At 41.9% G+C, this 13,471-nt stretch overlaps 1 protein-coding gene across 8 annotated transcripts in view; it reads right to left on the bottom strand.

The window, feature by feature from the left end:
- Nucleotides 1–12,918, bottom strand: part of ABHD2 (abhydrolase domain containing 2, acylglycerol lipase) — a 37,529-nt gene extending 24,611 nt beyond the window's left edge. For 2 of the 8 annotated variants that reach the window (XM_060694818.2, XM_087877771.1), the window contains exons 1-4: nucleotides 12,362–12,907; nucleotides 4,927–5,006; nucleotides 3,452–3,614; nucleotides 1,598–1,799 (exon numbers count right to left, since the gene is read on the bottom strand). In XM_060694818.2, the coding sequence (XP_060550801.2) occupies nucleotides 1,598–1,799; nucleotides 3,452–3,539 (290 nt within the window). In that variant the 5' untranslated portion in view covers nucleotides 3,540–3,614; nucleotides 4,927–5,006; nucleotides 12,362–12,907. Of the gene's footprint in view, nucleotides 1–1,597; nucleotides 1,800–3,451; nucleotides 3,615–4,926; nucleotides 5,007–11,965; nucleotides 12,217–12,361 lie in introns of those variants that run through there. The other 6 variants (XM_060694819.2, XM_060694817.2, XM_087877772.1 and 3 more) reach the window with 6 other exon arrangements.
- Between the last annotated feature and the right edge of the window lie 553 nt (nucleotides 12,919–13,471).

The raw sequence follows: 13,471 nt of genomic DNA, 5'->3' as shown, positions 1-13,471 counted from the left end.
ATTCTGCTGGCACACAATACAAATGAAAATCTTTTTTTGATATGACTAGTAAAACTGGATAATCCAATTATTAAACTTTCTCAAGAGGAAAGAAAGCACTAGGCAGGCAGGCATTCATTGTCTGGCAATAAGAAAGAGCGGACGGTTTTACAAGCTGGCTATGTATTCACGGGGCTTTTGTTACTTGGAGCTAAAATGTACAGCCTCCATTCTCTTGCCAGGCAAAATTAAGTGGGGTGAGTTTTAAAATGTCTGAAGAGGGCTACATCTGTTCGCCGAGGCTTAAATCTAAAACTGTGATAAATGGGAGATTGTCAGATGGAAAAAAGCACCAACGGTTTTCCGCCCCCCCAAAAGGACACGAGGGAATTACTGTTCAGGATATGAAAACATAAAAAAGATAAAGCAAAAGATAATTACACAAAACGTTAACAGCTGCATCTGAAAAGTCCCAGGACAGTTTTAAATAATTGGTGAGTTTTTGTTTTTAATTAATTACCTTTTTTTCTTAAAACTGCCGTAGCGGCATTCATAACATAAGCATCTTTGAGTAACTTTCCTAAGTAAAGCACTGCAAAATACTCCAAATATGCACTATGAGTGAACATTATCGTAAGGTGAAGTCTAAAATGAGCCCTTGGAAGATGTTACAGAATCCATTATAAAAACCACTATTGAACAATAATAAGAATAATAATTTGCAGCCATAACCTATATCACACCTATCCCCTTCCCCAAATAGTTCAAGGGCAAAATTGGAAATTGACAGGTATTATTGACAGTATTTTTATAGCCATTCATTCCTATCAGTTCCTGGGAGGCTTGACCAAGCAGATGCTGGGCTGAAACGAGGTTTGTGCATTCCTCCCCCCCACGAATGGCAGCTCCATGCCGACAGCACACTGGAGCTGACACACAGGAGGGCTGAATGCAAAAGAAAAGTGAGGCTTGGAAACCAACTACATCGGGAGTCTGAGATTGCACAAGATTTCCTGAGGAAAATGGGTACCGCTCCTTCAACTATCCAAAACAAAACAATTTAGTCTATAATTAGATTAGCCGATTTAGTCTCTACCTGAATTTCAACTTCAGGTATAATCGCTCTCTCAGAAGTGCTTTCCCCCCCTCCCCAAGAAGTGGTTTCGCAGCTTCTCCAATTCAACCACACCTTGATCCTGTCTGAATTGATGGTTACAGATGTACAGAGGCAGACTTGCTCTCCCTCCAGGATATAGAGATGTTTGTAAAGTGGGCACTTTTAATTAAGCCAAGCAAATTTCGTTTACTGTAGGAAGAGGGTCACAAGGCAAGGCTTTTATGATGTAAAGAAAGCATCTAATCGAATGGTGGGTTGCCCCCGGTTTGGACTGGTTCGCAAGAACTGGTAGTAAAACCGGTGGGAAGCTCCGCCCACTGACCCGGACGTCATCAGGAAGCTTCTGCCCGGCCCCGTTGCGAACCGGTAGTAAAGGTAAGTAGAACCCACCCCTGGTCTAACCTGTTGAAGTTGCTTCCAATTTTGTACACAGCTTCCTCTTACCTTGTTAACATTCAATCAAAATAGCCAAATCATCCCGTATATCGGTGGACTACTCACTCTTTGGTTAGGAGAGGGCACGATTTTATTAGGAAGCGGGCTAAAGGTGTGTCTTGGTATATGAGCTCAGGAGGAGCAGTTGGGCTCTTCAGATTCAGGCAACGGACAATAATGTAAAGAACAGCGGCGACAGCAGCCAATTTAACCCCATCAAATACTGCCGGCAGCTCAGGGGTTTCTATTAAGGAACTCATCTTGCTATCTGAAAAAGAAAGAAAGAAAAAACCGTTTAGAAAATAGATAGCCCTTCATTAACCTGAAAAAAAGTAAGGTTCTACATTTAGGTAAGAAAAGCAAAATGCATAGGTACAGTATAGATGGTATCTCGCTCAATAGTCCTAACTGTGAGAGGGATCTTGGAGTCCTAGTGGACAACCATTTAAATAGGAGCCGTGTGCAGCAGCTGCCAAAAAAGCCAACACAGTCCTAGGCTGCATAAACAGAGGGATAGAATCAAGATCACATGAAGTGTTAATACCACTTTATAAGGCCTTGGTAAGGCCACACTTGGAATACTGCATCCAGTTTTGGTCGCCACGATGTAAAAAAGATGTGGAGACTCTAGAAAGAGTGCAGAGAAGAGCAACAAAGATGATTAGGGGACTGGAGGCTAAAACATGAAGAACGGTTGCAGAAACTGGGTATGTCTAGTTTAATAAAAAGAAGGATTAGGGGAGACATGATAGCAGTGTTCCAATATCTCAGGGGCTGCCACAAAGAAGAGGGAGTCAAGCTGTTCTCCAAAGCACCTGAGGGTAGAACAAGAAGCAATGGGTGGAAACTAATCAAGGAGAGAAGCAACTTAGAACTAAGGAGAAATTTCCTGACAGTGAGAACAATTAATCAGTGGAACAATTTGCCTCCAGAAGTTGTGAATGCTCCCACACGGGAAGTTTTTAAGAAGAGATTGGATAACCATTTGTCTGAAGGGGTGTAGGGTTTCCTGCCTAAGCAGGGGGTTGGACTAGAAGACCTTCAAGATCCCTTCCAACTCTAACCTATCAAGTTAAAAAAAAAGCTTTCAAATCTAAGACGACAGAACTTAACGAAGTTTCATACAGAACAGATGATTCCGTTCAGCATCAAAAGCCTGACTACATAACTAAAAAAAAAATATCTCTGGATCTGATATCAAAACAGAGGTATTTTGAAGGCAAGAAACTAGGGGACCATGAGTTCTAGTTCCACCTTAGGTGTGAAAGCTGGCTGGGTGACTTTGAGTCAACCACCAGGAGACAGTGAGTTCTAGTTCTGCCTTAAGCATGAAAGCTGGCTGGGAGACTTTAGGCCTGTCACTTTCTCTCTCAGCCCAGCCCCACTCCACAAGGCTTTTATTATGAGGAAAATAATAATAAGAAGGAGTATCAGTCATGTTCTCCACCTTGAGTTATTTATAAAAAATAAAATAAAATAAAGTGTGGGATAAAAATAAATGAATACATTTGACTGCCACATTTTCAAAGGACAAAGACCGTGCTACTCAAAATCCCACACTTCATTCTAGAGTAAGTGTGTGCAAGGTTCTCATTCCAAGAAAAATATTTGCTCTGCTTGAAAAATCATTATACGCTTCCTTAATGTATTTCAGTCACTTATCTATGTACCAAGAAAAGAAACCTAATCTCAAAGACAAATCAATTAGTTGTTGTAAGATAAGGCCGGTTGAGAAGTTTAATGGGACCTGTTAGATGACCTTGAAGGAGCATGGGAAAAGAGATGCTGCCTAGGAAACAATCAGACAAGAGAGGGTGGAGCCGCCAGTAGCTTAAGGATCAGACCAACGGAGGAAGGACCCGCCCTAAACCGATCAAGCAGTTGAAAGAGCTGGCAGGAAATCAGTGGCGTCAGACTCACAAAGCTCCATTGATGTAGTCTTACAATGAAACAGAATTAGTTCATCCAGTTTGTACTTCCTCTCTGGTTTAGCTCGGAGGGTTGACATCAATTTTGCAAGTACAAACTATCAGTCATGGAAGCCATCTTTTACTTTGGATCTTCAGGGCTGCCACATTTAGTCCTGTGGGAAATTGGGAGGGGGGATTGTATGGAGAGATATCTAGCCATAACAACATTCTTTTCTTTGAGAGTCAAGGACATCCTGCCCTGCACCAAGAGTGGGGTGACTGGAAGGCATCTCCAGTTGGGAACGGTGCATTGATTGGACCATGTGATGGACATGTGGGTGCTGGAGCAGGGACTTGCCATTTCTTTTGGGTGGGGGAAAACCTGGAAGCTTTCAGATTCGGGTTTTCCCAGATAAATTGGAACTTTGAGGAACTTCTAGCCTCAGAGTCTTCTTTCGTTGAGAGTGAACCCTGACACAAACTTCCCACCACGATTTTTAACAGCTGGATCAGAGGTGCTATTCAGCAGGTTCTGGAGAACCAGTAGTGGAAATTTTGAATAGTTCGGAAAACTGGCAAATACCACCTCTGGCTGGCCCCAGAGTGGGGTGGGAATAGAGATTTTGTAATATCCTTCTCCCAGGAGTGGGGTGGGAATGGAGATTTTGCAGTATCCTTCCCCTGCCATGCCCAACAAGCCATGCCCACAGAACCGGTAGTAAAAAAATTTGAATTCCACCACTGAGCTGGATCCATTAGGGCAGGTCCTCCCTGTTTCTTTCTCTGACCCTTGAGCCATCGGGAGCTCCTGCCTCTCTTACCTGTTTTCTAGGCAATATCTCTTCCCCTCATTCCCCAAAGTCATCTACACATTCCATTACAAAAAAGATGCTAAATAAAATACAGGTGATCACATACAAAAGGTAGGCCCTTCAGAAATGGATCTATTCTGAGCAAATGTATTGAATCGTCTTCCTTTGCTGTATTGGAGGTATTAATCACGTAGGCAATGACTATGCATTGTAGAGTAGCAATCCACATTTTTATCAATGTTCTTCAGGTTTTTTTTTAATACAATGTCTACACCTGTTTGATAGCATTGTAGATTATCTGTTTTACTTTATGACTAATAAAGTAAACTATATCTCATTTCAAACCTTAATAGCTTTTTTTCCCCAAAACTTACAGCAAAGGATGATCCAATAGCAGGAAAAAATGGAAGAAAGGATGTTTCACAAGGATATAAAGTCTATCTTTAAATGTGCAATCTGAATTACATTCTCCAATTTTGTAATCCTACTTGATATAGTATTCCTGCCCAGTTTTAACCAGAAGATTATAAGCAAGTATATAAAAAAAGCACATAGAGAACATTCCATTACTTCCTGATTTGCCTGGATTGGTCCCTTTAGCAGGAAGGAACAATAGCTAGTTAATATATTACAATACTGTAGAAACAATGCATTCCAAGCATACAAAACCCACCTGTGTAGTATGACACTTATTCTTAAAAACAGGAAACTCCAGGCCGTCTAAGCAAATATGAAGTCCAATTCAAAGTCAGCCTATAAAACAAAATCAGATTGTATATCACTCTCTTGGCAGCAGTTAACACACACAAGAAACAAGTCACAACAAAGCATAGGTATCCTACTTAAAACGTAAGTCATCTGCTACACTATTTTTTGGCCCATTCTGTACAAATCTTTTAGATAGAAGCCACTTCAACTGCATCTTCATCATTACTTATCCAGGGGGAAAACAAATGTGCATACAATTTGCTTTCATATTATTACAAATCCATTTTATGATCATTTGCACAAAAATGAAACAAATGTACGTTCTCTGAGATAGACGTCAATCAACATAGTTTCATTTATCTCCAAACCAGCTAAAGGGGACACCAGGCTGGAGACAGTTAGCTAGGTAGCTAGCTAGATCAACAGGTGTGTGTGTTGTATGAAGAACCTAGCAATAATCAACAATACTGTTTCCATAATGATCCTTTAAACATATTTATACTAATGGGATAAGCTCATAAATTGCTATTACTGATAACAAGCAAGGCCATCATATATAAAATGCTTATGTCAATGAACTAGGAAGCCATACAAAGTGAATTCTTTCTGTAATATAAGTACTTCTGTTATTTCATACTCATTATGTTTTTTTTTAAATCTCAGATGATGGGGAGAACAAAAACAAGCACTGTTTACAAATTATTCAGGTAATTTGCCCAACTGCTATTCTTTAAAGTTTACAGTTCACGTATTGAGCAATGACCTTTTCCGAGTGTTGCCAATGACCCTAACAAAACATACAGGAAGGAAACTCTAAAAGGCAACTTTAAAACAGAAATCCCTTCAGTAAATTTTAGGATTCTCTATAGTAGTATTTCTATTGTCTTCTCCAAAGTGCTGTTTTAACAGTGCAACCGTTACAGTGGTGTCCATAGCATAAAATGTGTGAATCTTGCCTTCTCCTTTACCCCTTATGTTGATGAGAATGTATTTTTCTGTTATTAGTGAATGTAATAAACAAAAATAAAAAGCAATAGTGATACAATAAAATGTAACAGCAATAAAATAAACTATTTTTTTTTAAACAAAGGAAGAAAAAGAGCCATATAGTATTAATATACAAGTGTCTCGTTTTTCAGACTTTGGGCTAACATCAACTATATTACTTAAAGCAGCAATATAGGTGCATTCATGACCAAAGCATATTTTATACCGTGTTTCCATGAAAATAAGACCCTGTCTTATATTTTTTTGAACGCTGAAATAAGCGCTTGGCCTTATTGCCATGCGCTCAAAAGCCCGATTGGGGCTTATTATCAGGGGATGTCTTATTTTGGGGGAAACAGGGTAGCAGCAGCCACCACAACAAGCTGCAACATCAAATGATAATATGTCATTTGTGCCGTGATGCCATACTGTACATCAGTATATAATGATGCTCGACAGAGATATGCAACTCGCACATGATTTCCATGATGACATCAACATGAACATATCGCCATCTGCACATGTCCACCCTGAACGCTCATACAGGTAGTTCTCCACTTACAACAGTTCATTTAGTGACCGTTCGAAGTTGCAACGGAACTGAGAAAAGTGACTTATGGCCGTTTTTCGCACTCAGGTGATCAAAACTCAGATGCTTGGCAACTGCTTCACATTTATGACGGTTGCAGTGTCCCAGGGTCATACCATCACATTTTGTCACCTTCGGACAAGCAAAGTCAGCCGGGAAGCCAGATTTACTTAACAACCATGTTACTCACTTAACAACTGCAGGGCTTCTCTTAGCAATTGTGGCAGGAAAGCGACAGAAATGGGGGGGCTCAGCTGTGGTCGTCAGTCGAGGACTACCTGCGTTCAGTGGGATTTTGTCCAAATAAAGCTTTAACAGGACTTGCCAAATCGTTCTGTATCTATATTACAAGCTGCGTTTAAATTCTCTACTTTAAAAGCATTTTACATTTTAACATGGGGAATTTGGACTCATATCCAAAGCCACCTCAATTATGAAATCAAATCTGCGCTTCTTTTAATGCAATGCTATGCAACCATTTGCAATTATTTCCAGGGAGCAGAGGAAGTCCTGCCATTTATTAATCAACGTATTTAAATAGATGTGCCTTAGCATTTTGAAAGGTGGAGCCATTTGTTCATTTGCAGCAGCTTCCATATACAATGAAATTGAGACATTAAATGCTAAATGATGCTTTAGAGCAGGAGTGTCAAACTCAAGGCCCGGAGGCCAGATCTGGCCCGGTGTGTGTGTGTGTGTGTGTGTGTGCGCTTAGATCTGGCCCGTGGGGCCAACCTGGAAACAGCGAAGGACCGACCCACGGTGCCTTAAGTGCACGGCCCTCCCGTGTTTTCACTGGCAGATGGTTATACAGGAAGGCACTGCAGCTGAAAACGGAGCTTGGGAACCTGTTTTTGCTGGCAGAATGCTCGGGCTGCCACAGGTGCCCCTGACACGACTGATGTTGAGCTGGCCATGCCCACCCTTGCCATGCCCACCGACCACCCCCCCCAGGTCAAACACAACTCTGATGCGGCCCTCAATGAAATCGAGTTTGACACACCTGCTTTAGAGACAGGCTCAAGTCCATTTTTACAACACTATTTTCACGCTTATAGAACAGTTCTGAAAGGAAGTGAATTCATTTATAAAATATTCATTCCTAACATTGTAATATAGCAATGATAGCAATGAGTTCTTCGTTTTTGTTATACTTTACTTTACACAGGAAGTTCAAATGCATTGTGTGCATGTTTTACTTCTCTCTCTCTCTCTCCTTCTCTCTCTCTCTCTCTCTGTCTGTCTCTCTCTGTATATACAGTTAATATACAGCATATGTACTGTAATTGTACAACTTTAAAACAGTAAATTAGTCATAAAGTAAAACAGAAAATCTATAAAGCTATCAAACAGATAGCTTTATAGATGCTTGAGCAGGGAGTTGGACTAGAAGTCTCTAAGATTTCCCTTCCAACCTATTATTCTATGTTTTAATAATATGATTTCAAGTTCTCCATTATATTACTCATTGATTCTTGGCACAAGTCTATTTGCAGCCACTCTCAGACATCCCAATGGCTTAAATTTGAATGAGGCAACTTCTTATTTTTATTACAATTAAAAGAATTCTGGTAATCTGCCTTACTCATCCCATAACCTTTAGGACGGTCATTCCTTTATTTCTTCTGAAAACTGCTAGCAACATCTGAGACGATTTACTTTCCCTTTCACATGCCAATTTCTTCCCTCGAAAGAAAGTATTCACATGCAATCTGTACTTTCTAAAGTACAATTTTAAAAAATCATATTTCTCGACCTAGCTTTCTTAGTGCAAAGGGAAGACTTTGTTCTATTAATCACCATGACAAAAGCCAACCAAACCTTTTACAAATCTGTTTTCTCAATAAAAAAGCTGTAGATGTGTTAAAATTTATACCATATTGTTAAACTGCCTGAAGAGCAATAAAAGAGAACGTTTTCAGTTATTTCAGACCTGGCCCAAATTCCCCTATCTCATATAAACATCACAAACTTCTAATAAAATCTGAGAAATGTTTTTAAAACAGCATTTTTAGATTTGTTATATGACCAAAGCAAGAAAGAGAGATTCGAACCCATGCTTTTTCAACAAAACTGGGTATCCTATACAAGTAATTTATCAAAATATATATTGTTTTAAGCACAAGAAAAGAATAGATTAATTGAAATTGGAGATGGATCACCAGCAAGTGTCAAAAAACAATGCCTACAGCTGAAATACAGAGTAGACAATATCAAGAAATTTGAAATTTGAAATTTGATTGAATAGGTAAAAACATGCCCTTGAACTGTAGTTCATTTCTCTATTCTGACAGCGATTCCAAGACATCATGATTCCAGGAATCATTATCAGGAAGAAATCAGCATTTACATCAGGACATAAAACCAAGCTGTACAGTAGCAGTGATAGTCAGTGCAAAGATGCCACAGGAATTCGCTTACCCAATCCAACAGAACTATTAAATTGCTAACACAATTAAGTGTGGAGGAGAACCCAAGGGTTTTTTTTTGTACCTGCAGGAAAGATGTATCTAGTCTAGGCCTCCTTGCACATTAATTGGACTAACACATTTTATAAACGATTGTGTAATTTCCCCCCCCACTTAACGTGACATTAAATAAGTCAAATAAATAGCAAAGACCCATAAAAAGCCATTAAAGAATAGACTGCAACACAGCTCAGCTACATGAGATGGGAGAAGTACATGTGACGTAAGAATCAAAAGATAAATAACTATCCATTAAGGCAGAGGTCTTCAAACTTGGCAGCTTTAAGACTTGTGGACTTCAACTCCCAGAATTCTCCAGCCAGCTAAGCTAAGCTAAACTAAGCTAAACTGGCTGGAGAATTCTGGGAGTTGAAATCCACAAGTCTTAAAGCTGCCAAGTTTGAAGACCTCTGCATTAAGGTGTCGAGTACGGTTGAAAAGGGAATAACTGTCAAAGAATTCTCGAAGCAAAAAACTTGGGTGAAACCAACTTTTCACTTTGGGACGATGGCCAAAACAACAGGGCGTAGACACGTTATTCTCTCCCCCGTCTTAACTCAAGAAATAATAGGAAACATGCAGTGCAGGAAACCATTAACAAACACAGAGTTGGAAGTCTTTCAAAGGACATCAAACTCCATCTTTGCTGATGCAGATAACTTTACTACTGGCAGATCATTTGAAGTTGCAACATTATTGTATTTTTATCCTATCTATTCCATCTATCTAGGCAATGTACATACTTAATAGCACTTCCTGGTGCCTCTTATTTTCCCTACAACAACAACAACAACGCTATGAGGTGGGTTAGGCTGAGAGAGAGTGTCTGGCTCCAAAGTCACCCAGCCAGCTTTCATCCCTAAGGCGGGACTAGCAAGATTCAGACTCTTGATTTCTAGGCCAGCAGCTTAATCACTATGCCAAACTGGCTCTCACATCTTTACAAGGCACGCTTCCAGCTTCCATTAAAAAAAAAAAAATTGGATCAAAAAAAAAACACAACAATTCAATCCCTACCATCTTTACAAACTACATAATTTGCCTACCTAGCATCTAATTAAAGTTGCCTTTTTAATTTTAATGCAACTGGTTTGTGAAGTACCATCTAGAACTGAGAACACCCTTCTTCTAGCTACTCTATAAAAAGAGGCATCTAATTTAAAACTTTCTACAGTAAAGTCTTGTATTTCCCTTTTACTGTCTCTTCTCTATATAGTGGAAAGACCAGAAGAAGGGAGGAAAAGAGAAAGGATGAGTGTAATGCCATCTACAAAACCGTGCCAGGAGAAAAGTGAGCCACGGCACATGAACTTCTCAAAGCAAGCCGCTTTATAAAGTGACAAACAAGAGGATAAAGTAAGGGGAAAGAGTACAATCAGAAAACACTGCCCTGGAAGAGGAAAAAAGTGGGAGGGTGAAAATAAATATGGCTTTCCATAGTGGATATTGGAGGCCCTGGAGATTGTTCATGTATGGGACTAAAGTGATAATCCAAAAATCAATTAAACCTCAAAGAAACTTGGCACTCCCGTAAGAAAGGACATTCAGGAAGAGAGAAACGAGGAGGTAGAGTGAAAGGTACCCTTGAAATCCAATCACTGTACAATAACTTGTATTAGATGAAAGAGGAAACTGGAAGAGGAAATTCTCTTTTGCCAACCCTGAATTCCTGGGTTGTTAAAAAAAAAAAAGCAAGCTAAGAAGAAGCAATTTCCTTTCCACTTTGGTGCAGCACACAACAAAGCTAATACTTTTAAAGAATGCTTCCATTATATAGACATATTTCTATATTTCCCCACCCCACCCCCTTATCTTTCTTTGTCTCTTTCTGCAGGAAATTCAATTACAAGATGCCTCTTATTCTCTCCATACCTCTCAATTAAGGTAGGAGAAACAATGAAGTGGGGGGGGGGTGCATCGCCTTCATATCCTGCTCAGGAATTTTGTCAAGGAAGCAGACGATGGTTGCAAACTAGATCCCAGATTAGAAGGATCTTCAGTGGGTCCAGGAGAGCTCTTGGCACGCCTTCCCTAAACCTCCTGAGAAAGCCTGAAATTTCATCTCCTTCTGCTAAGTCTGAAGCAACCCATTTTTATTTATTATTTTCTTTTGGTCCCTGTAAAGATTTTGTGATTATTGATCCTCCGAGCACGTTGACCCTCAAGTGCATCCAGACTCTCAACACAAAAATTACTTTTCTATACTATTCAATTGTATTATTTTGTCCACGGGGTCGCGATGGGGTTGGGGACGGACACAACTTCGCAACGAACAACATGGTATATTATTAAATGGGAATAATTTCTGATTACCAGCAACCCTGTAATAGACCAGTGGCTCCCAACCTTTTTTTTTTGTGGCCATGCCCCTACCTAAGCATCTCTAAAATCCTGATTGGCCCCCCCACCCCACCCCCACCCCAGGACATATAATTCTTACTTTACTCAAAAAGTGACCTCTACTCACGCCGGGAGAGGAAGCCTGAAAGGCCATTCATTAACTTGGTTTAAACAAGGTTCAAATCGCACCTCTCCCATTAAAAATCAAATTGCCCACCCACCCCCTTGTGGGGCGTGGATACACCCCCTCCCCCCCACATTGGGAACCACTGCTGTAGACTTTCTCCCTCCCCCACCCCATAATTATATCAATGATAACATTCAAAATGTTGGAACACACATTATGTGACACATTTAGAAAGGAAAAAAAAAATGCCCTTGAAATAAAACAGGGGGGGATGGGGGAGTTTGGGGGGGGGGGTGAGGCAGGTTAGGAGAGGGAGGGGGGGGAAGCCAGAAGGTCTCTTCCCATTCTCTCCCTCCCCTAATAAAGTGAGTGAAGGGACCAAGCCCCCCCCCTCTCCCTTCCCCAATTCCACTTCTCAAGTGCCCTTCACGGGTCAGTTACATTCTCCCTCTTTCTCTCACTCCCACCCACCCCCCTCACCCAACCTACCTACCTCACAGGGTTGTCGTGAAGGTATAAAATCAGCCCCTCCCTCCTTCCCATGGAGGTGCCTCGAGCTCTCCGCGACGTCCTCCCCAACCCAACGCCAAGGATGCAAATGGAAGAGAGAGAGAGAGAGAAAACTACAAGCAGGGGGGGGATGTCAAGGCAAGGCGTCCCAACGGGGCTGGCTGAGGCATGATGGGACTTGTAGTCCAGCCTTGTCTGTGAGGACGCCAGAGGAAAGAGGGGGGAAAAAAAAAAAGAAAGGATAATGCAGCCGCATCCATTAGGGTCGAAAAGAAAGGGGGGGGTCCAGGCGGCCTGGGGATATTGGGGCGCCTCCGGATTTCGAGCCGAGGGACAGATAAGCACCTACTTTACCTCGCGGGTCCGATTTTGGCCTCACCTGTGCAGTGACGACGCCGACGCTCCCGGCGAATCCCGGCCAGATAACGACTCCCATCGAGACGCCCCCCCCCGCGCCTCCTCAGCCACGACCTTTCACACACTTTACGACGCCGCCGCCGCAGGCTCCTCCCACTCGCCGGCCGCCGCCTTGGTCACTCCATTGGCGGCGGCGCCTGCCACTCGCCGCCTCCAAGCGACACTGGGATTGGCTCCCGGATGCCGGGTGCGACGAATGTTAAAAAAAAAAAAAAAATTGGATGGAGGAGGAGGAGGCGGGGAAAGAAGGCGGGTTTTTTCAAGCCGCGAGGGAGGTACTGCTCGCCACACCGCCCCGCCCAGCCGGGGGAGAAGAGGCGGCGAGCTATTGGGTCCTTGTGACGCAATTGGTGGACGGCCGGGAGGGAAAGAAGGAGGCGGAGTCCGAGGAGGAGAACGGGGCGGGGCTACTTCACGTGTAGCGCAGACGGTGCCTCAGCTCGCCGCTTCGGGCTGCCATTTTGAGTCACCCTCTGTGGGTGAAGCAACAATGAAATTAAGCCCCCCCCCCCCTCACACACACAAATGCTTAGATTAAAATCCACTTTATTCCAAAAAAAGTTGGATTATTTGGGCAGGGAGCAGGCTTAATCTGACTTATTTGCTCCATTTGCTGCCATTCCCAATAGATGCACCCTTGTATGAAATGACCTGGGTAGAAAAGCATTTAGGCAGGGCAAAAAAATAAAGGGAGAAGGACAGGTTGTTAGGCGAAACCTGGCACAAAAACAGCAACTGTGACAGGGATCTTGGAGTCTTAGTAGACCATCATTGAATTATGAGCCAGCCGTGTGCGGCAGTAGCCAAAAAAAATATATATTATACAATCCTAGGTTGTATAAACAAGAGGTCGTAGAATCAAAATCATGCAAAGTATTAGTACCGCTTTTATAAAAGCCTTAGTAAGGCTACACATGGAATACTGCATCCAGCTTTGATCACCACATTAAAAATGAGGTTGAGACTGGCTAGGTGGCTCAGTGGCTAAGACGCTGAGCTTGTCAATCAGAAAGGTTGGCAGTTCGATGGTTCGAATCCCTAGTATTGGTCTCCTGCGTGAGCAGGGGGTTGG

This window comes from Pantherophis guttatus, chromosome 13, assembly GCF_059756535.1.
Source record: "Pantherophis guttatus breed Tessera chromosome 13, ASM5975653v1, whole genome shotgun sequence".
NCBI classification, from domain to species: domain Eukaryota; kingdom Metazoa; phylum Chordata; class Lepidosauria; order Squamata; family Colubridae; genus Pantherophis; species Pantherophis guttatus.
Note: the sequence above shows the minus strand (reverse complement) of the source record. Positions and strands in the feature narration are given on the sequence as shown.